We start from the raw sequence: 23655 nt of genomic DNA on the forward strand, positions 1-23655 counted from the left end.
TCCTTAGTGGATTGTGGAATCCTTGACTTGGTGCTAAGGCGTGGACGTAGGTTTGGTGCCGAACCACGTTAAAATACCAGTGTTAAACTTTCTTTCCCTATACTCTTTATTTTACGTCTTGTGCTTGATTTACTTTATACATTGTGATATATTTGCTTGCAATCTTGTCAAGAGTTTTATTTTGTAGAGAAAACTCAAATACGCAAAAAGAGTCAATTCACCCCCCTCTTGGACTATATACTCCCGGGTGGGACATTTAACAGTGGCCACTAGGGGATAGCTCCAATGTCTAAGAGAATTAAGTAGGCCACAAAGATAATGGAGATGTAATGAGCAATAGTAATGACAAGAAATGTGTCTTACCTCCACCTTTCACATTTCTTTATATAAATTTATTTTTAGAGATTAAAGGTCCATCATTAGGGGATTATTCACCCATGATGAGGGGGTTATGTAGGTTATAGCCCCTTCAGGTCTCCTTAGGCAGCCGACAAGTCCCTTGCAATACATGGGCTAAATTTTACCTTGTCAGATGACCCCTACGGCCCTACTTAGCTTGGAAGGAGACTATCAAGTTTAGGAGTAAGCTTTTGTAACTTGGCTTGTAAGAAAATCATTTCTTGTTGTCGCTTCCCCAGGCTATCTTAATATTTTCGTCAAGGTGGTCCTAGAGATTTTTGTCTGCCTTCCTCTTTTGAATATTTTTTAAGACGATTCTTAGACTGCGGAGCTAAGGAGCTTTTCCTCAGCCATTTAGACCAAGGTACTTCCATTAAATTTTCTTTAAGCATTTGCCTTTATTGAGCTAAGGAGGTCCAACTTGGGTCCTGGAACCTCTCCTTGTCTTTGTTGTCCATTCCCCATTAAGGAACCATGGTGCCCTCCTATTTTATTTTGGCCTTGGGTCTTCTCCCTTGGGAGGAGTTCCACCTTGGGTGAAAGAATGAGGTGGTCCCTTGATTGTGTTTTTTTTTTTTTTTTTTGGGCATTTTCCTAAGGATACCTTCTTAGCTGTGTGAACCAAGATGACCTCCTTCCATGGGCATTTTCCCAAGGTCACCTCTTTGGCTTTTGTGGACCAAGGCAATTTCTTCTCTTGAGCAATTTCCCTAAGTGCCTCTTCATGTTTGACGCCTTTATCATTTCTCGTGGCCCTCAACACCCTTTGTCCATCTAATCTTGGACATTCCCTATTTATAAAACCATTTTCTTTCCTATTTCTTTTCATGAGCAGCTCATGTTTGTATCCTTTGTTACGGGTAAGATTTTTTTTTTTTGTTTTTCATTTCATACTCGTTTATTCTATGTTATTCTTCCTTTATTCTTGCTTGGTTTTATTTTTTTTTTATTTCTTTTATGACGCAGGCACTGACGAGCCACATTGAACTCCCGATACGGCACCAAATCCACGAAACATTAACCAGCATCACAACTAGCAATTCGGATAAATCATGAGTATGATCTCAGATATAATAAACTTGACCCTAGACTATGCGAAAGACTTGGCCCAAACCTTACCATAGGAAATATTCCCCTTTATTGTTTGCTGGTTGTCCAATCCATTCTGCCCTCTTGTTTTTAAGATTTCCCACTACCTTTTAGGGAAGATTGGGGATTGCACACTTCCACCTCAGTTTATACCAAAGAGGAGGTTTGTTCATTAGGGTGGGAGGCCCTCCCCTTCCGTCCCTCTCAAATATTAATATCTATGTCTTGAGGACCCCACACCTTGTCAACTATCTCAAGAAACGTATATGCGAGTTCTTCAAACGTGGTCCCAATTTTCCTCACCACACCTTTGTCTAAAAGGTTTTAAGCTTTTATAATAGAGTTTTTTCTCATTTTATTATTATTTTGTAATAAAATAAAAAAAATACTTTGTTTGGGAATAATCTCGCAGTAAACAAATCTCGCAGGTTGGTCCTGCGAGATTTGCATGGATCACTTCTCTCCTCCTTTTCTTTTTCTTCTTCGCGTGCTGCTTGATAAAATGGTGGTAGAAGCCTAGAAGATTCAAAAACAATGTCATTCAAAAATAAAATGGTGGAAAACTCATTAATTTGGGAGAGGTGCATGTAGGAAAGGAGGTAGCATATTAGACCCCAAAACAATGTCATTTTGACCCTAATTAATTTTTTTTTATTTTAAAACAATGAAGTGTCATTTTGCAAGGTGGGCACTGTCTGCATGCACATACTTCTTTTCTATTCTAAAATAATAATAAAAAAATAATGTCACTTGATTGAGGCCATGCATTTGAGCAGTCTTGCACCAATAAATTAATCATTTTCAAAAAAATTTAATTAATTAATTAATTTTTTAAAATTTTAATTTATCAAAGTAGAAGAAATCATAGGTGGGGCCCAAAAATCCAAAATTTACAAAAAAAATAAAATTCAAAGAACCTAAAAATAACGAAAAAATGAAAAAAATAAAAAATAAGAATCTTTTTATGAAAACCATAAGGGTTTAATGCTTAAATGTTACCCGATAATATTTATAAAACTTTATAAGTTAGATAAAAATCTAATAAAATATTAAAATTTACACTTTACCTATAGTGCCACTATTTATTTATTTTTTCAAATTAACATGTGCAATTAAGAATTCACACCTTGCGCTGTTAAGTTGTATATAGTATTCCATGGAAAAAGAAGTGTCGTTGTACATTGTGATAATATAATGCAATTTTTTATCATATTTTTAAATGTAATAATAATGCATATTTTTCAATTTAATGCAATAAATTATTTTTAAAAATACTTACACTCACCAGTTTTTTATACTTTTGAATCTTTATCCATTTTCCCAATTTTGGGCAAGGTATTTGGAAGAAATTTTTGTCTTTGTTTTTATGATGTCCCATTCCTTATTTTTACTAGTTAGGTCCCAGTTAGGCACACAAATTTTGTTTTAAATTTTAATAAATTTAGGTAAAATCGAGTGCAATTTTATATTATATTCTATTAAATTTAGAAAATCAAATTCAAAATTTAGTATTTAAGCATTTAAATATATATTAAAGTAATCAAACAAAATTAAACCCCTTCATTAAACCCTTATGGTTTTCATAACAAAATTCTTATTTTTTAGGATTTTTTTTTTCATTTTCTCGTTATTTTTAGGTTCTCTGAATTTTTATTTGTAAATTTTGGATTTTTGGGCCCCACCTGTGATTTTTTCTATTTTGATAAATTAAAATTTTTAAAAATCAATTAATTAATTAAATTTTTTTGAAAATGATTAATTAATTGGTGCAAGACTGCTCACATACATGACCTCAAATCAAATGACACTATTTTTTTTTATTATTCTTTTAGAATAGAAAAAAATATGTGCATGCAGGTAGTGCCCAACTCGCAAAATGACACTTCATTGTTTTTTTAAAAAAAAAAACTACTTTTTTATCAAAACTCCATATCCCCTCATTTGAACCTTATAGGCTTTTACCACACATCCATCACCTTTCCCACCATTTCTCACCTACTACTTTCGACAATCCTATACCTTTTGACAATCCTTCTCTCCATTGAGGCTTCTACGCTAACCCCATCGATCTCCGTCAAATCCAGCGCCTCTTTTTTTGGGTAACGCCGGGTATCCACAGCCGTCAACGGGCGTCCATTTTACGGTCCGCACGCACCGGCATGTGACTAATCCCACGCCCTGTAGCAGGAGCCCCACCCACCACAGAGAAGTAATTCAGGCGCCCGCTGCAAGAATCGAACCCAGGATGCCAGGAATAGGCTCACCTCGTGAAAGGAAATCCCGGAGTCCGCCCTTGCCAACTGAGCTCAGCCCTGGGGGCAATCCAGCGCCTCTTGCTTCGCATTGTGGTGGTCATGGACGGTGACGGGTGGGCAGAAAGGGGAAGCTAAACCTTTTCTAACTGGAAGAGGAAAGCTTGGAGAGAAGCAGGCACAGGCAGCACATGAAGAAGAAAAAAAAAAGGAGAGAAGTGTTCGCAGCCCCAAGCTGCGAAAACGGGAAAATTTTTCCAAAACAAAGTATTTTTTTATATTTTATTATAAAATAATAATAAAATGGGAAGAGAATTTGTACCTAACACGAGGCCAACTCCTTTCAGCTAACACATTTAGGGACCGAATAGCAACTCTCATTGAGTGGAATAATGGGGGCATCCGCCACCGTCTGGATTTTAAGTTTTCTTCAACTAGACCTTACTTTACATTTCCGATCAGCTTGGTTGAAGAGGACGCCTAACGTGGTCCTCCCCAGAAAAGATGATCAGCCTCCTTTTCCCATAACTTCTCTATAATATTTTACTCAAATCTTATGTCCATAATTCTTATCCCTTCTAGAAATGAGGGTGGTAGCTGAACGGAAACCCAAACTGATTGCCGAAGGATTGTCAACATCAAAAGCTCCATGAAGCTTGCGTCTTCTTTTCTTTCCTTCAAATAAAATACTTAAATCAAAGGAGCCCAAAGGGGAAAAAAAATTTTAAAAAGAGAAAAGATCTAAATATTCTTTCCATATTTAAATCAAGAATTCCAAAAAGATTATAATCAGCAAAAGTATTACCAGCCACAAAATACAAGCCATAATAAATTAGTTGCCATTATTATTCATTTTTCCTTGCCATGTATTTTTCACACTAGTGAAAAATACAGCACTTAATGTAAAGAGATAAAATACAATCAAATAACTCTAAAAATCCACCCACTTCATATTATGACCAAAACCGGTGAATTCGAATGATACAAATAACCTGCAAGCGCATAATAATTTAGGAAACACAGTAAAGATGAACCCTTCACCAAGCAAAGGCCTCTCATTTGTCGAGATCTGAATGCCTCTTCTAAGCCCTCCCCTCCCCTCCCCCCCTAGCTAACACATATGTCGCCCTTTAATCTTGCATAACCAACTGTAATAGAAGATAAAAAGCTCCAGCCCCAACTGCATATGCCAAAAGGAGAGGGCATATCTGAAACAATAGGTGGTGTGAAAAACAAAACCTGCTTATAACCATCTCAATCATCTAAGTAGTAATAGGAGCCAGCAGACTTCTGCTCCCTGTCCTTGGTCGACTCCAGCTTGTTGATTCTTGGCCGGAAATTAGTTGGATCCCGCCGAAATGTGATATCCAGATGCTGCATGAAGTGCAATAAGGAAGTGACGTTCAAAATATTATGGTTTATTAAAAAATTACATGAGTTACCAAAGTTTGTCAAAGAACAAAAGAAGCACATCAGGGCTTGCAAAAGGGAAAGTAATCAAAATACCAGAGTGGGAATTCACCGCCACTATTCTACAGAGGTTGTTGAGGCTTACCGATAAGAAAAGATTCATTCCAGTCAACAATGACTGCGGTGCATTTGCAGTACAGTCCACAGATGGCTTCCCTTCATACACAATAACCCTATCCGCCAGATAAGTTGCCATTATAAAATCATGCTCAACCACAAAGGCAGTCTTCTTTGCATGGAGGATAAACCTTTTTATTACTTTTGAAGCAACAATACGCTGCTCTGAGTCAAGATATGCACTCGGTTCATCAATCAAATAAATGTCTGCAGGCTGCATAAAACCAACAAATAACTCATTAATGTTTATCTTTCCAACAAGTAATTATTTTTTCATCATAAGGAGGTCAAAACAACAAATGTGATGCTAAAATGACAAAATCTATAAATAAATAAAGCAATATCCATAGTTTCAATGAGACTTAACAAATATAATATGAAATTCAGTCTCCATGACTGCTGATCAACAAAACAAAGAGGAACACGCCCAGAGGAACATCCAATTCTTTCCAGAGATGTAGCCTCTGACAAAAACCTTTTTTAACCTCGTGGACAAATTTTCCACTATTCAGTATCTTTTTCTAGATAGAAAAGGAAGTAGATTTGTAAATGAAAAAGAAAATACAAAAAAGCAGACAAGAAATCTGCTTACTGAAAAGAGAAGTGCAAAAATAAATAACAATTAATTTAATAAAGCCTTCCAATCCAACCGAAAGTCCTCAAAAGCATTGACCCTTAAAAACAGGAAGCACTGAAAAACCAATGAGATGCCAAACACATATACAGACAATTTCTTTCTCATGAAAAAGCGTGTTCTCCATTTCAACCAAATGCCTCACCTAACAGCAACAAAAACACACATCCAAACATCTATAATCCTATTAATAGAAATACCAAATAGGTTTTCCAGAGTCTTCAGACACCCGGGGCGGGGGTGGGGTGGGGTGGGTCCTCACCAAATAAACCAAACAATCTACTCCACATCCCTTAAGCAAATGAGATAGTGATGCAGGACAGGTCTTCAAAGTCTACCTTAAGGTTCAATCTACCAAGGGCAGCTTTGGAGATTACATTTAACCCCCATGAATAACCAGCTTACATGTCTTACACCCACATCTAATAAAAAGGTGAAAAATAGTAATGGAAAATTCATGCCTCACCATGCTAACATGATTCTCGAAATCATCTACTAGTTCACCTCATCTCAGCATTCACAACCTGATCCTCACAATAAATCATGTCCAAAGCTAAGGCTCCTTGGGGACAAAGAGCAGCTATGTGACCTCTACTGTGGCAATGATGATGCTGCACAGATGAGCTACTAGCTCGAGGAAAACTATACCCACTAAACAAATGAAATCATGGGACTCTTACCATCCTCACAGTACTCTCTACATGGTAGATTATGGAATGATAAACCTATATCAAGGAAAGGATTTAGACTAACTAGATTCACTCACCTGAGACGATGACCTTCAAGGAATCTTGAGGTACTTCTAAAAGGCAACAGCATTTTGATAGGCTGCCTTTTAAAGACTAAGGAGAATATAATTCAACCTCCCCCCCTAACACCCTCGTCCTCCTTGAAGTGACCAAGGAACCCAGTGTTTACTGTGTGCGCCATCAACAATACCACGTTTACGCAAAAGCTCCTCAACTTGCTTTACATATAAATGGTTCAGTTCTCATTTGTCCATGGTTCAAGATCTCACTAAACAGTTGGTTCTTGTACCAAGAAGGGAGATACTTCTCTTTCAATCTTTGTCTCGTCACTTCCCACTAGGTAGTTGGAGGTTCATCTGACTGCTTTGTCAAACAATTCGTCAGTACTTCTTGGGTGGTCCTACAAATTTCATTGACATACTAACATTGTCCTCGTCACTCATGCAATACCATTCATAGTCGTCCTCCATCTCCTTACCAGATCTAGTTTGCCATCATAGGTACACACATCTACCTTGACCATCTTAGTATTGTCTCCCAAGTCCTCCTCTGGCCATGCCTAAGTGAATGTGGGATATGCCCAGGGCTAGGTTGGTAATCCACATTGTCAACCTCATCAAAACTACCCTCCTCAAACATGGACTCCAAGCTAACCTTAGGCTGAAAGGGCTGAACTGGTCTGTTAGGTGGTCTTGGGATTGGACTCACCCTATTGGGGACCATTGGAAGGAACTTAAGGGTGGGAAGAATGCCTGAGGCTGACCCTACTAATATGGAGACCCCATTAGGTTCCCTAACTGCCTAACTAACTGATCTTGGCCGCCTACTACAGGGTGTTTATCCAACAACTTGTGCAAATTGTTCACTAAGAAGATCAAATTTCTGGTTTACAGAGTACATGATAGTTTCTAAGAAAACAGATAAAGCTTGGTATTGATTGGAGCAGGGTTTGGTTGCAATGATTCCAATTCTTTTGTTAGTGTCCACAGGATAATGCAATATGGTACAATTATGCTCCGGAAGATTAACTTGACTACAAATGACATGAATACTAAAATTACAACAGTGAATGCACATTTGGCTACTGAATATAATGTGCATGATATGACAAGGACTGGTTCTCAGAATAGTTATTCCTAGGAATAAGATAGAATACAATGAGAAATGTAGTAGTCGTAATAGTTGTTCCTTGTCTATTCCTTATTATTCCATCCAGCATGGAATAGGAAAGGAATAGACATTTCCCCCTATTGATGGATTCATAAAAAAGTTTTAGATTGTCATTAGCTTTATGATAATAACATTTTATTTTTATACAAACTATTAAATTCTTCTAACATAACAATTTATACCTAAAAATAGGCAATCTGCGAACCAAATGTGAACCATGCAAGCAATTAATGAACCAAAGGAATTCATGTGAAAAAAGGGCAGCTTCTTTTAAGATAGAATTAAGAAACTTGGAATTATGCAAATGACTAATTTTCCTAATCATTTAAACATTTTTTTTGCTAGGCATAATCATTTAAACATTAATCAAGATGAATAGGAGAATATTGTTACCTCAATAGAGACTATAAGCACAAGCTTGCAATTTGTCTGAGCTTATGCAATTTTCTCTAACTTACTCCACAATTCTCAAATTCTCACAAACCACCCACAAGATGCAGCAATTGGCTGACATGTGGAGCACCAGCACAAGTCCTCCAGCAATGGACTTACAGTTGATGATAGATCAAGGGGTTGTGAGTCTATTGGTGGTAGCAGTGCCTAAATAACTCAAAAAGTGGGGGAAGTGGGGAATGAAGCAGTTGGTGGCAAGAATTTCTTTCGCAGGTGGCGCATCTGGCCACATGCTGTTAAATGGAGAAGAAATTTGGGGAAGCTACTTTTCGGAAGTGTATATCTCTGATGGTGATGGTGTCGCAAGATGATCTCGGAAAAGTTGTGCTCAAAAGTGTAGTGTGCAGTTTCAGCTGAAAGTTTTAAGATGATGAAAAATGATGATGTGTCTGTCAGTGCTTCAATAGCCTTTTAAAATCATAAGATTTCTCTGATTTAAATCACTGCTGACAGCAATGAAGATACTGTGATTGTTGGGTTTGGGATGATTCTTCAATGGAGATGGATATGATAGGGATGATCGTGATTCACTCTGATATCAAATTGATTAAGGAGCAGGTATACAAACAGAAACAGAGAGAGAGAAGGGAGAGAAAGCAAAAAGGAAAAGAGAAGGCCAAGAGACTCTTTTCTTCTCTTGAGCAGGACAGAACTTAGGTAAACAGGGCATTAATGTTGTCATGCAAAAGAGAAAAGCTTAAAAGGCTTTTGGTTGGGTTTTAAAGCAGTTGTATCCATCCAACTACACAATTCAGAGCATCTTGTGATTCATCCATTAGATTCCAGTAGATTTGAGTCTTAATATGAATTGAATGATTCATGGAGAATCATACAATTTATCAACTGTGAAGCTGAATAAGGAAGCTATGCTTTCCAGAGATGGCACTAGTGAATATGATATGCTGTTGATGAGTATTGTCTTGTTTTTGTTTTCTTTTTTAGTTGCTGGAATAATATTTGCTCTTGGGTCAATGTTTTTCATGTTCCCAGGTATTTGCTATTAAATCAATGGCAAGTATAGGCACCGTACTTGGATTTTTTTATTGTTGATGGTGCTTTTGTGATTATATTGTAAATTGTATGGCAATTTTATAAAATGGTGTGAAATTATGAACTATGAATGATGCCAATTGACACATGAAATCTGAAATCTATTTGTAAAACGTACAAGAGAATAATGGCTATAATTAATCTTAAATATGTTTTACCTTGATATTTTATTTTACAAACAGAACAAAGAAACCAATATCCAACGATGCTTCAATATATACTTTTTTAAAAATTAATAAATTGGTATATAAACCCCCCCCCCCCCCCCCCACACACACACACACACACACACAAGGTATCCTATCTTTTTGAAAGTTGTACTATTGTAATGCATCATGTCATTTCAGGCCTGCCATTGGTGCATCTTTGGTTTTGACCCTATTCCTACCATCGCCCCACTTCATGTTATTACTAGATAAAGCCTTGTATATTCCTGAGCTTGGTTAACACTACATTATACACAAATCCCATGGCCACATGAATGGATCATTAATTTTCAGTACGAATGATGTACAGATTCAGACACAGTCGCAGGATCTGGAACATCACCTCCTACTTATTAGATTATTCTATATCTTTGGACACAAATAATGAGATGGCAAAATTTATGAAGTGTAAATTTCTCTTCCATCCTCTATTCCCATATAGTGCAAGGGGAAAAAAATTTAAGTAATTTGGGGATAAAAACTCAATTATATGGAAAAAAAAATCCTGTCAACTCAACCATGGCAGGGTTAACATGTATATGCAAATCAGTTTAATTGAGTAGACAATCATGTTCAACAAGATAGCAGAGAGACACCAGCACAAGAATCATTTACCTTTCCAAGGCAGAGGCATAGTGCAACTCTTTGCAACTCTCCACCAGAAAGGTTCACAACTTCTTGATCCATTAATTGCTCAATTAAGAGAGGCTTCATCACATCTGAGACAAACTGAGGATGCATATATGAATCACGTATTTTTTGATGCAACAAGTGCCTAACTGTAGACTGAAATTTCGGACTAATCTTCTGGGGCTTGTAAGAAACATTGAACTCAGGTATCTCCACATCAGAATCTTCTACAGTATCGGGCTTCAATAAACCAGCCTGCAGTTTCAACCCATAAAATAACTCAGACAGTCCAATAGGCAATAGACATGTGCCGTATAATAACTGAAATAGCATATATAACAGAACTAAAAGGAAATAGTACCAGCATGCGTATAAACGTTGTCTTCCCAGTTCCATTCTCACCCAGCATCACAATAATCTGAGAATCAGTAAATTCACCCTCGACCACACGAAGCCTGAAATTACCCTGAGTTTTAACCATGGTTGGATATCTGTACCGTGCATATGTCTCAATTTCCTCAGCACTTTCCTGTGGCGTCTCAGCAACCTAGGTGGCAACAAAGAACTAAAAATAGTAATTCCAACAGCAGCTAACACAAGGAAGCCACTTTATGCACAGAAATATAAGACACTTACCTTGAATGTCAGAGAATCATCCCGGAATCGTAGATTTTCTGTAGGGACAAATCCAGCCAAGAATATGTTAATTCCTTCTCTGACAGAGAATGGTAGGGTGACAACTCCATATGCACCAGGCTTCCCATATAAGCAGCAGATGAAGTCCGACAAGTAATCTAGGACACTAAGGTCGTGCTCCACCACAATTACATAGCTGAAACAGAATGTGCAAACAATGCAATTCATTAATCTTAATACCCACAATGAAGTGAATAAAATATTTTATGACTAAGGGATTGTTTTTGGAACCACTTATAGAAAAGTGCTTTTTTGGAAGTACTTATCTGAAAAAGCAAGATGGGATTACTTATTATAAATACATTTTCAGATAAGTACAATTTTCAAAAAAAAATACTTAATTTTCTAAAAAAATAGTTTGGAAAAAATAATTTTTGAAATAACTTATTTAAGTGTAAGCCAAACACTGCTTATTTAAGTACTTCTCATAATAAGTACTTATTTTTTAAAACGTTCCAAACAGGGACTAAGTACAAGAATAAGCAAGAACAAAGTAAACCTATTAGGTCTGAGCAAAGAACGGACAACTTGGGCGGCTTTCAGCCTCTGTTTCACATCAAGATAACTAGAAGGTTCATCAAACATATATATCTCTGCATTTTGTATGGCTACAACAGCAATGGCAAATCTCTGCAGCTCTCCACCTGATAAATCCCCTACATTACGATCTATAACCTGATTCAGCTCCAGATCAAGACAAAGTTCTTCCTTCATGTCTCTCTCATCCTTTTGGTCAAGCACTTGGCCGACATTGCCTTGCACTGCTTTTGGAATGTGATCAACATATTGGGGCTTGATTATTGCCTGTTGAATAAAATATGTTGTTGATATGATCAATGTATGTACATTATTTTAGAACAAAAAGGATACTAGACAAAATCCATCCTCACACTTAATATTGCAGTAACTATGTGCATGAAATTCGTAAATGATAGCATATTGATGATAGGCTTCCCCTGATGAATCTTGGTTTCCTTATTAGGAGGACTTGCGCTCTTGTGCAGAGCCCATGATGCAGTTTTCCCATCCATCATGGTCATGGACCAACTCTAAAGCTATTTTTGGTAAGGTAAGATTATCTATGTTTAAATTTCTGCAGAGATATATCCATGAAAACTAAAATGCTTAGCTTTGTGCTTGGCTATACTATTGCAGAAGTGCTGAGTATAAAAAAAACATATATAAAAAAAAAAAGACCTGCTGATTTAAAATTCAGCCTACTCCTGCAAGCAGAACGAAAAGCATCCTACGCTGCTTCTCATATTCTGTTTTAGGACCACAATTCTGTTTCAAGGCACATCTGTTTTCACCACACACTGTTGTTTAAAGCAAGTTTGCTTCCACTAAGAGCATTAGCAAACAGAGCCCTGTACAAGAGAGTAATTCCATCTAAAAAATTCAAGTAACGGCACCCTTGCTTGCTATGTAAAGGAGAAACATTTAACTACAAATATAACAAAAATATCCTCACCAACCAATATGAAAATCATACTATCACAATTTACCAAGATAAAAGCATCTATAGTTCCTCTCTTGATGTTATATGAAACATGGTTTTAAAACCCGGACAGCTGGACCAGTGTCCAACGTAGAAAAGGCAATGGGTCACGGTCAGATGGGCAAGTCAAACTAGTGGGGACTGGTGTGTGTGTGTGTGTGTGACAAATAATAATTTAATTATAAAACAATATGAGATAATACAAAAACGGTGATCATATCATTTATTAGCCATTTAAAATAAATAAATAATTAAATAATTTAATTATAAACCAATATGAGATAATACAAAAATGGTGATCATATCATTTATTAGCCATTTAAAATAAATAAATAATTACTAACACATTCTAGGTAAAATTTGTACTCAAAAATAAATTCTTAAACTTATTAGTATCAGAATTCAAACAGCATTAAAATATATTTGGTGCAATTTTTTATTTAAATTAAAATACTATGATTTAATTTGGTGTGAGTTAGATAAAATTCGTACTTTAGAAAAAATATATATATATTTTAAAACTTACTATTATTAGTAGTAGAGAAAATATTGAAATATATTTGGTATTTTGGTGTGATTTTTTTTTATTTAAATTAAGATAATATAACTTAATTCAATGAAATTTTATTTTTAATTTGGCCTGAGTTTCCTCTTTGTTTTATGATTCTTGGATAATGACACAACAACAAAATTGGTGGAGTTGCAGCAACCTATGCGGTAGTGTGCTAGGGGAGGTGCATTCGAATGCCCACAACTGCACTTCACCCCTTCCTTTTTTTTTTTTTTTTTTAAGGTTAACTAAGTGGTAAGGAGTTGGGTTGACCTGCGGCCTTGAGAGAACCTGTACCAATATGAGATAAGGATACTAAATGGTACGGATATGGTGATTTATAAAAACAGGGATATGACATGGCCAGGATACGATATTAACTAATACAAATATATATATATATATATATATATATATATATTTAGGCATGTTTTTCCTTTTAAGTGAAAAAGATTGAGGTAATAAGCACATTCATGGGGTTGCAAGTGCACTCTGAAGGAAAAGTTTCATAAGCAATAAGCAGAGTGGCAAAAGCATGTTCCTACTGTTCTGCATTTACCCTCCTAATAGAACTAGCAGTTCCCCTTTTAACTTTGATTTTTAAAACACTGAAACATGAACATCTATTTTTCATTTAACCATCAAACACTCAAAAGTCTCAAACACCACACAAGCAGTTGACCAATGAGAAGAAAGAGAGCCTTTGACAATTTGGACTCAATCAGAAGTCAGTAGCTCGGCATTTTTAAGGCTCTAACAATTTGATGTCTGAAACTCAATCAGATCTCTAATGCCTTAACAAGCAATTGGCTCAGCCTTAAATCAGATCTCTAATGCCTAAAAGTTGGCTTGCTCGACACCATCCCTAACATGCCAAACATCAATTTTGTGCTTGCCCAGCACTGGTTGGCACTTCAATAGTTCAATCCATGGTTTTAAAACCCAGAACGGTAAACAACCCAATACAGCCCCCAGATTGGTCAGGCCAGTCGACCAGAAGGTCAACCTAATGGTCAAACTAGTGACGCCAGCATGATATAAATATATATTAATATATATTTTGTGCATATATAAAAATATTGTACTTATAATATTATTATTAAAATAAAATTACAATAATTTGATATAAATATTTTATAAAAATGTTTTTTTTAAATTACATATATAAACAGGCTAAAGAAAAAATGGCAAATAAATCCTAACAGCCATCTAAAAATAATTTCAACTTTCAACTATTTATTTATTTATTTTTGACTTAGTTACTGTGGAGGTAGTAGAAGAAGGTAGGGGTAGACCTAAAATAACTTGGGAAGAGATAGTAAGGATTTAATATTCTTGAATATACCAAAAGAAATTGTCCATGATCACATAAATTGGCAGAAAATGATTCATATAGCCAACCCTACCTAGTAGGACTAAGGCTTGGTTTTGTTTGTTTGTTTGTTTGCAACTATTTTTCTTATTTTTATATAAGAATTTTATTTATAATTTCTATTTTTTAGTCAAAAACACAATAATATTTGAAAATTGTAGTGATTTGTGGAGGTGCTGTTATTAGTGTATATAAATATTTGGTGATACCTGCTTTGAGACATGCCAACGGTAGGTCCTGGGTTCAACTCACAGAGACCTTACTTTACAGCAGATTATTTTTCTCTTTAAGAGCAAGAGGTAGGTTTGACCCAGCTGCAACTCTGGTTCGAACTGGTTTCATTTGGTTTGGAGTAGGTCGCCCAGGTCAACACTAGTTCATATCAGATCCAATTTCAGGAGGCTGACCAGAACGGGCCTGTTGAACCTGGTTGAACTGGCCAAACCAGTCTCGGTTTGAAAACTAAGGTTCAATCATATTATGCAAACTAGTAGAAAACTGGTAAGGATATGAGGAAGAAGGAGGGACTCACATTGCAAGCCTTCAAGAGAAAAGAGGCTTTGAGTTCAAGAGTTCAATCCTCCAGCAGACAAGAGGCTTCGAGCCCTTGAAGAAGCAATTGCTGGATGTCAATGAGGCTAATGTCTAGCAACTAGAGGCTGGGAGGGAGGTAAGAAAGCTAGGAGTATGGGTCACAGGAGCTAGCATTCCAAACATCAAATTGTTCAACAAAACTCAAGGACCTACTCATATACTGTCCTCTCTGCCTCAGCTTTTTCTTTTATTTGTGTTTTGTATAAAGTGGCCCAAACAATGTTTTTTTTTTTTGGTCTTAGAACGTGTCCTCAACATATTCTCAATGCGTCTGAGCATATCCTTCCATGTCCAAACAATAAAAAATCTAAAAAAATTCCGACACATGACGAACATGCATCCGCCTTATTGAGGGCGTGGCTGTGTCTGATACGTGTTAAATACTGACACTCTTACCCTTTTGAAGTGCCTTTCTTTCCTAGCCCATGGTTGACACAAGTTTGGTTTGATTTAAGCTAGTTTTAACCAAGTCAACTGGGTCAATACCAGTTCATATCTGATTTGAAGGGCTTGATTGGACCGGATTGGTGTCCATTTCCGATCTAGCTGAGTAAGATTGACCAATTTGGTCCAAGTTCTAAATTCATGAGATGCAAAGGCAAGATGAGCATATACAAGTTTCATTGCAAAAGCTAAATTCCACATCTAGTCGCTCAAGTCCACGAGAACTAATAATAATAGTATAACACCACATAGGAGCACCTAAATATGGCATTCAGTTCACCAAATTAGGGCCAAAATGAACCTAGAATTCACACATTGATTACCATTCTATCCTTTTATTTTTGTAAATGAAGGTTGAACACAATCGGCGCAGAATGCTTATTCCCTCCGTTTAACAAGATGATGATTCCTCTTCTCACCCACAAAAATAAGCATTCCATTCCTGCATCATTCTCATAAAGACCAATATACGCACCATTAAAACAGTGTTCCAGATATGCCCATGCCCCACAAAACAAAAGGCTTTCTTATTCTAAATACACCCATCCCCACCCCAATGACCATAGACCTTGTGCTGCTCTCACCACCATCTTCATGTCCCGTAGCCCCACAGCCCCCACCCTCACCAGCAACAGTTTGATCATCAACCAGCTATCCTACCCATGTCGATGCACACACATCAACACACTAACAAAATTGTATCAGATTATTGCACAACCTGCATAAATCCCATCAAATTTCATCATGAAGGGATCCTTGTAGAGATTTGAGATATCGCCATGCATATGCACCATCGATGCCAACAAAAATCAAGAACAGAAGTCTAAGCAACTAAGCAAAGACAAATAGATATAAGAATTAAAGCTTGTAAAAGCCACAGAGCATCATCATCGCCGTCAATGCCCTTTGTTCATCCCTTCTCTGCCCCATGACATCCATTTACACGCAGGTGTGCCGATGAAAAGCAAAATATTAGAAGATGCAAGAAACTAAAATAAAATCTCACACTGCCCCCCGCCCCCCCAAAAAAAGGCAATTGGCATCTCAAAGGTTTGTGGTGAAGGTCTAAATTAGATAATCATTAGAATTTTTTTTGGCTGTTTAAGAAATGGGACTAAATTAAAGTCATATTCTACAAACTACAAAGACTATAAGCATGAATATTTTCAAAAAGTGATGAAGTTTTCATCCCTTCGCAACCACTATTCATCAATACCAAACATTGCAAAAAAAATCAAAATTTCAATTTCATCAGCCATTCAGTGCAAGTAGTTACCACATTCCTACCTTAATTTCATTCCTCCTTCCTATTACGTGAACCACGCATAGTGTAAAGAGACACATATTTGAATACTCCAAGACATCAAGACCCATTTTGCTCTCTTCGCTTACTTTTTAGCTTAGGTGTTAATGTGTTCTAGACCACTAACTACAAAACAGTGTTAAAAAAAAAAAAAATTCCCAAAGAGCTTTAAAAATTAATCCAATTATACATAACCATCTTCTATGACAAAAAAGTATAATGTCACCTTCAGATTATCTTCCAATATGCGGGTAAAGTAATTCTGAAGCTCAGACCCTCGAAAGTATGTCAATATTTCCTGCCAATCTGGGGGATTCTGCAAATGAAGCATCTAAATGGTAAATGAAATGCACACATGCTTTGAAGGAAGGATTAGTTAAATGACACAAAAGAACATTACTTTGAAACGCCCCAAATTTGGTTTCAATTTGCCAGCCAAAACTTTGAGGGCAGTTGATTTTCCAATACCATTTGTTCCAACCAAGCCGAGCACTTGGCCAGGCCTTGGCACTGGTAACCTGTCAATTTAAATGCTTGCCACCTTAATTACAGAAACAAACTGAGAAAAACCATTATTTCAGGAACTGCAGTTGTAAAACTAACCTGTGCAGTTTGAAGGTATTAGGGCCATAGCGATGGGTGGTATCTTTGTCCAAATCTTTAGGCAGATTGATAATCTGAATGGCTTCAAAAGGGCATTTCTGCGTTGTTAGCAGATAAAATGGTCAAAAGCGACACACCGGTGACCGGCTACTAAACTAGAAAAACAAAATCGAAAAGAATGAAAGGAGAAGAGATAGAACATAACATTTGATTTACAAACCTTAACACAAATACCACATCCAATGCACAGCTCCTCAGAAATATATGCAATCTTTGATGAAGAAGCCACTTCAATACAGAGTTTACCTAGATATTGAGTACAAAGCATATAAGTACGAAACCAAAATCTCCCCTTTTTACTTTTCAAAGAGCACCTAAAAAGGTTCCATCATGTATACACCCACAGATTTAATTATGGTTTTTAACTGCAATGCTTGCTATACGTGATAGCATCAAAATCTTAATTGAATTACACAAAACTTGCACTTACTGAGCGAAGTCTGTTCTCTATAACAATGAAATCGATCAAAAGAATCAATTAAATTCTATAGGCGATAATCCAAAAAACGAAATGAAATAAATAGAACACGTGTGTGATTATCGAAGAAAGACAAATATCGACAGCAAACAGAGATGAAGATAGAGCACCAGTTTTGACGACGGGGCAACTCTTCTTGCATTCCTGGCGGCACTTCTTGGGCTTGCATCGGTCCTGGCTGACGATGGCTATACGCGTTAATCGATCCGCCATCTCTCTGTACTCCCAGCAGAAGTCGTCGTACAGAGGCTACCTGAAGAAACCCTAGCCCCGTCCTCTCCTCTGCAGGGTAAAGAAGACGCAAATCTCGATCTCAGTCACAACAGCAGGGAGTGAACAACGAAAATAAAGAAGGAAAAAGAGAGAGAGGAGAGAGACGTGTGCTGGGAATAAGCCTCCGCAGGGTTGCCTTTTGCCTAGGGTTTGTTCTTCGGGTTCAGAATCTGGGTCCATCCCCCCGACCCAAGTGCTTACCCGAACTGCCGAAGCCCAACTAATTTCTTGGGCCGAACCGCATGGCTTAACGCCCCTCCCCCTCTTCGGCCCATTCCTTTGGGGTACATTTAGTAAAGAAAATATCGTGTTGTAATAAGATTTTGTCTTCTCTTATTAATCTTTGATTCACATAGTTCATGTGATGTTGCATACCACTCTTTGTTAACTTAATATAAATTACATAAATAAAATACTTAGAAATATGTAGAATAAAGCATATGCTGAGAAAGGTCATGACAAGTATCAAGTAAATTGAGGACTGATATTACATGAACTTCTTATTTAAGAGAAGTCAGCGAATTATCTAAATATGGATAAAAGCATGTAAATTAATTGCATTTATTTTTATGTTACTTATTTACATATATAAATAGGGGTTGTATAGAGTTTCTAAAAAAATATCAATAGCAATTCATTTCTTGCTCTCTTTTGTTCTTTATTTCCCTCTCGTTTCTTTTTAGCTCTAATTTTACTATGGTATCAGAGCAAATCGATCCTTAAGAGGTAAAACTTTTGTTTGAGGATAATTCTCCTCGGTTTCATTCCTCTATATTTGAATACCACAAAACTAAGGTTGTATTTCTCATATCTTCTCACGTCAACGTTACTATCAAACGTTGAGTGTGAGTTTTATTTTTCAGAATTCCACTACTCTTGATTGTGAGATTATTCTAAAGCTCTTTATTTTTTTACTTAGTTCGATTAATCAATTCAATTTGGTTTCTGTTTTCATAAAGCATTTTGTTGAACAGTTGGGGTTGCACAACTTGCATATTACCTTTTTGTTCAAGGTTGAAGAAGGTGGGTTTTGGGCTATTTTTCCTAGGCTAAAGCACAGTCCACACATATAGTCACTCCATTCCATATCTCTTTGGGCCACACATTTTATTTTAGCCAACATACTCTCATTTGAGCCTAGCCCGTGCCATAGAACTGACCTGCGCCCCAAATCCGACCCACATAACAAGTCCAGATCACGCACCAGTTCAAATCGCACCCTAGTCTAGTTTGATCTTGTCCGTATTTTCAAAAAAAAAAAAGGTTCACTCTCATGTCTGAAAAGGAAACCAAGGTGGAAAAAATATGATAATCCTAATCATCACTTATGCCTCCAACTATCAAATCACCCTCGTGGACTAATTTGGTTTCTCCACCGCTCACGAAGGAGTCATGCGATGATTCTCACACTCCAAGTGAAGAACAAAATATGCTTCATTGATGGCACACTACCTTAACCATGTTCTGAATCTTTGAAACACTCACAATGGAGACAATGCAATGTTTATAGTAATTTCTTAGCTTTTTAATTCCATTTCGAAAGAGAATTCTAATAGTGTGATCTATTGTGAAACTGCCCACGCCATATGGGATGATCTGAAAGATCAATACTCCCAAGTCAATGGTCCTCACTTAAACAAGCTTCAACAAGATATTAATAATCTTTTTCAAGGATCTTTATCAATTAGTGCATATTTTTTCAAATTAAAGAGTTTGTGGGACAAGTTACACACAGTTCAAGCAACGTCTACCTACACTTGCAGCGCACGCAAAGAGACTCTCACATAGTAAGAACTAGATCATGTCTTGAAGTTTTTTTATTGGGCTCCTACACTACGATCTATGGGCAGATACTTTTGATTGATCCACTTCTCACTCTCAACCGTACCTATGCCCTTGTGCTTCAAGAAGAACGCCATCGCAGCATTTTGTCTCCACCATCCATTGAAGGTATTGCTCTGGCCGCCACCAACTATCAGCCACGAAAGGAAGGACACCCTGGTCCACCTAGGAAGTCTCTCAAATGTACTCACTATGGCAAAGAGGATCATACTATGGATTGATGCTACTGCATCTATGGATTCCCTCTAAGACCTCGTAACTTTAGGCCCAATTAGGGTTTGAAGCATAAGCCTTCCTTTCACCCTTGAACAGTGCCAACAACTTTTGGTCATTCTTAACAACTTCGTTCCCCCTCAATCCATGGCATATAAAGTAGGTAGTGTTGAATCTTCATTGTTAGGTAAGTCCAATAATGATCTTTTATGGATTCTTGATAGTGGAGCAACCGATCATATAGTTTGCTCACCCCTTGCTCTAACTCAATCTTTCCCAGTACATGGTTGTACTATTCAATTATTGGATGTCTTTCATGCCACCGTTATTCATATTGGATTAGTTCACTTTTTTTCCAATTTTATTTTAGACAATGTCCTTTGCGTCCTGACTTTTCATTTCAACTTAATTTCTATCCATAAATTGTGCGAAACCCTCTATTATTATTATTTTTTCTAATTTTTGTTTCATTTAGGACTTACACTTGATGAATATGATTGGGATGGGAACTGAGTGGGACAACTTATACCAATTCACCAACACCAAGAATGCTTGTTGTTAGGTGGCTACATTCACATCCACTTCCCAACTTTGAAACCGTCATTTGGGTCATCTATCAAATAAAAATTTGTATTTTATTTCCAATAAATTCCTAGAAATTTGTAGTTCCAATTCAAAATTATGTTTAATTTGTTTATTGGCTAAACAAACTCGTGCACATTTTCCATCTAGTTCCATTTCTTCTTTTAAACCTTTTGACCTATTGCATGTTTATATTTGGGGGAGCCATCGTGTCCCTTCCAATATTGGTGCACACTATTTTCTCACCATTGTTGATTATTATACCCGTTGTACCTGAGTTTACTTAATGTGCCACAAATCTGACACCCGTTCTCTCTTGCAATCCTTCATTCACCTTGTTGAAAACCAATTCTCCACCACCATAAAAATAATCTGAAATGATAATGAGCATGAGTTTGACATGCCCTTATTCTATGCCCCCAAAGACATCGTACATCAAATCAGTTGAATCAACACTCCCCAAAAAAATGGAGTAGCTGAACGCAAACACCATCACCTTCTTAATGTTGCTTATGCATTAACTTTTCAAGCCCATATGCCTAAACACTTTTGGGGGGATGCCATTCTTATCGCAACTTATCTCTTTAATCGAACCCCTTCTCATGTTTTAGGTGGTTTGTCTCCTTATAAGAGATTGCATAATGTCAAACTTGCATACAGTCACCTGTGAGTTTTTGGATGCTTATGCTTTGCTTTCACTAACTCGCAAAACCCATCTAAGTTCAATCTAAGAGCAACTCGGTGTATTTTTATTGGTTATCCATATGGTCAAAAGGGATACCGATTTTATAACCTTGCAACACATAAAGTCTTTGTGTCTTAAGATGTTCTCTTTCATGAAGATTTCTTCCCTTTTGCATCATTTACCTTGTCATATTCCCTCTCTTGACCACATCACAGAAAATCCATCTTCTTCACCATCTTTTTCCTCACCCCCTACCTCTCCTCCATCCCCATCCACTTCTTTACCCTCTTCTCCACAACCTCGACGATCTAGTCATCCTACTCAGCCACCGACACTCTCGTAAGATTTTCATGTGGAACAAGCTTTGCCATCAAGGCCTGCTCAATCATCTAACTCTGCAAAAGTCCGTTCATTAGGTACTCCTTATTCTCTCACTAATTTTCTATTCTATTCTCGCTTATCTCCTTCTAATCGTGCGTTCACCACAACCCTCTCTCTTGCCACAGAACCCAGTTAGTTTTTCAGGCCATGACAAATCCTAACTGGTGTACTGCCATGCATGCTGAAATTAATGCCCCCGAGTTCAAAAAAATCTGGCATCTTACTTCTCTCCCTCTTGGTAAGAAACTCATTGGCTGCAAATGGGTCTAAAAGATCAAATACAACCCTGATGGATCCATTGAATGGTACAAGGCTCACTAGTTGCCAAGGGCTATAGCCAACAAGAAGGTATTGACTACACCAAGAAATTTGCTCCAATTGCTAAAATGATCACTGTTCGTACCATTTTGCCTCTTGATTCTGCTCACAATTGACACCTTCATCAACTCAATGTCAACAATGCTTTTCTCTATGGCGATCTTGATGAAGAAGTATATATGCAGCTTCCTCTGGGGTTTAGACAAAAGGGGGAGACTAGAGTTTGCAAGCTCCTTAAGTCTCTGTATGGTCTCAAACAAGCTTTGAGGCAATGATATGCCAAACTTTCATCCACTCTCATTGATGCAGGATACAAACAATCCATGGCAGATTATTCACTCTTCATCCGATCCCATAAGGGCAATTTCATTGCCATTTTAATTAGTCTATGTGGATGATATTATTGTTGCAGGTAACAGTTTGGTACAAGTCAATAAAGTCAAGAAATACGTAGGCGATCATTTCAAACTCAAAGATTTAGGAATCCTCAAGTACATTCTAGGGATCGAAGCTGCTCGTTCAGCCAAAGCAATATTTCTATCTCAAAGGAAGTATGCACTCGAGATATTAGAAGATACATGCTTCCTTGGAACTAAGCCTAGAAACTTTCCCATGGATCAAAATCTTGCACTCAACGAGAGTGAGGGCGTACTCATCTCAAGTTCTTCATTATATAGGCAACTTGTTGGAAGACTAATTTAACTAGCCATCACAAGACCAGACTTAGCCTATTCAGTGCATGTACTACGTCAGGTTATGGACAAGCCACGAATACCACACTTGGATGTAGTATACAAGGTTCTATAGTACCTTAAGAAATCTGCAGGTCAAGGGATTTTCTTGTCTACTTCTAGTGAAATTCAAGTCCATGCATATTGTGATGGGATTGGGCATGCTACAGGGACACCAGACGATTGGTCCCTAGGTATTGCATCCTACTCGAAAAATCACCCAGTTCCTGGTAGACCAAGAAACAAACAACAATTTTATGCTCCTAATCTGAAGCAGAATATAGGTCTATGACCTCTACATGTGAGGTTACTTGGAAAAAAGATTTACTCTGAGATCTTGAAGTAATGCATTTTTAACCAGTCAGGCCGTACTGTGATAATAAGGTTGCTATACACATAACCTCAAATCTAGTGTTCCATGAACGAACCAAGCATATCGAGATAGACTGTCATGTAGTTCAAGAAAAACTATAGAATGACATCATTCAAACAGTCTTTATGCATACAAGCCAGCAACACGTTGATCTTTTTACCAAAACTCTTGGATTCACACAATTTAATTACTTACTCAACAAGTTGGGTGTCATAAATATCCATGCCAACTTGAGGGGGACTATTGAGGAAGGTTGTACTTCATAACAACAATCTTGCCTAACATCACAACAAGTATTAAGAAAATTGGAGACTGATATTACATGAACTTCCTATTTAAGAGAAGTCAGCGAATAATCTAAATATGGACAAGAGCGTGTAAATTAATTACATTCAATTTTATGTTCCTGATTTACTTGTATAAATAGGGGTTGTATAGAG

General features: G+C 37.0%; 1 protein-coding gene across 1 annotated transcript; it reads right to left on the reverse strand.

Annotated features, from left to right (window-relative positions):
* Positions 1-4541: 4541 nt before the first annotated feature.
* On the reverse strand, positions 4542-18256 carry LOC131154958 (ABC transporter E family member 2). The gene is made up of 11 exons (XM_058107815.1): positions 17928-18256; positions 17500-17585; positions 17280-17377; positions 17077-17194; positions 16903-16992; positions 11415-11719; positions 10856-11051; positions 10581-10766; positions 10205-10474; positions 5296-5541; positions 4542-5114 (listed from the first exon to the last, which is right to left on the reverse strand). The coding sequence occupies exons 1-11, from the start codon at positions 18028-18030 to the stop codon at positions 4995-4997; spliced, it is 1818 nt and encodes a 605-aa protein (XP_057963798.1). The 5' UTR covers positions 18031-18256; the 3' UTR covers positions 4542-4994.
* Between the last annotated feature and the right edge of the window lie 5399 nt (positions 18257-23655).

The sequence above is a fragment of the Malania oleifera genome, chromosome 5 (assembly GCF_029873635.1).
Source record: "Malania oleifera isolate guangnan ecotype guangnan chromosome 5, ASM2987363v1, whole genome shotgun sequence".
NCBI classification, from domain to species: Eukaryota; Viridiplantae; Streptophyta; class Magnoliopsida; order Santalales; family Ximeniaceae; genus Malania; species Malania oleifera.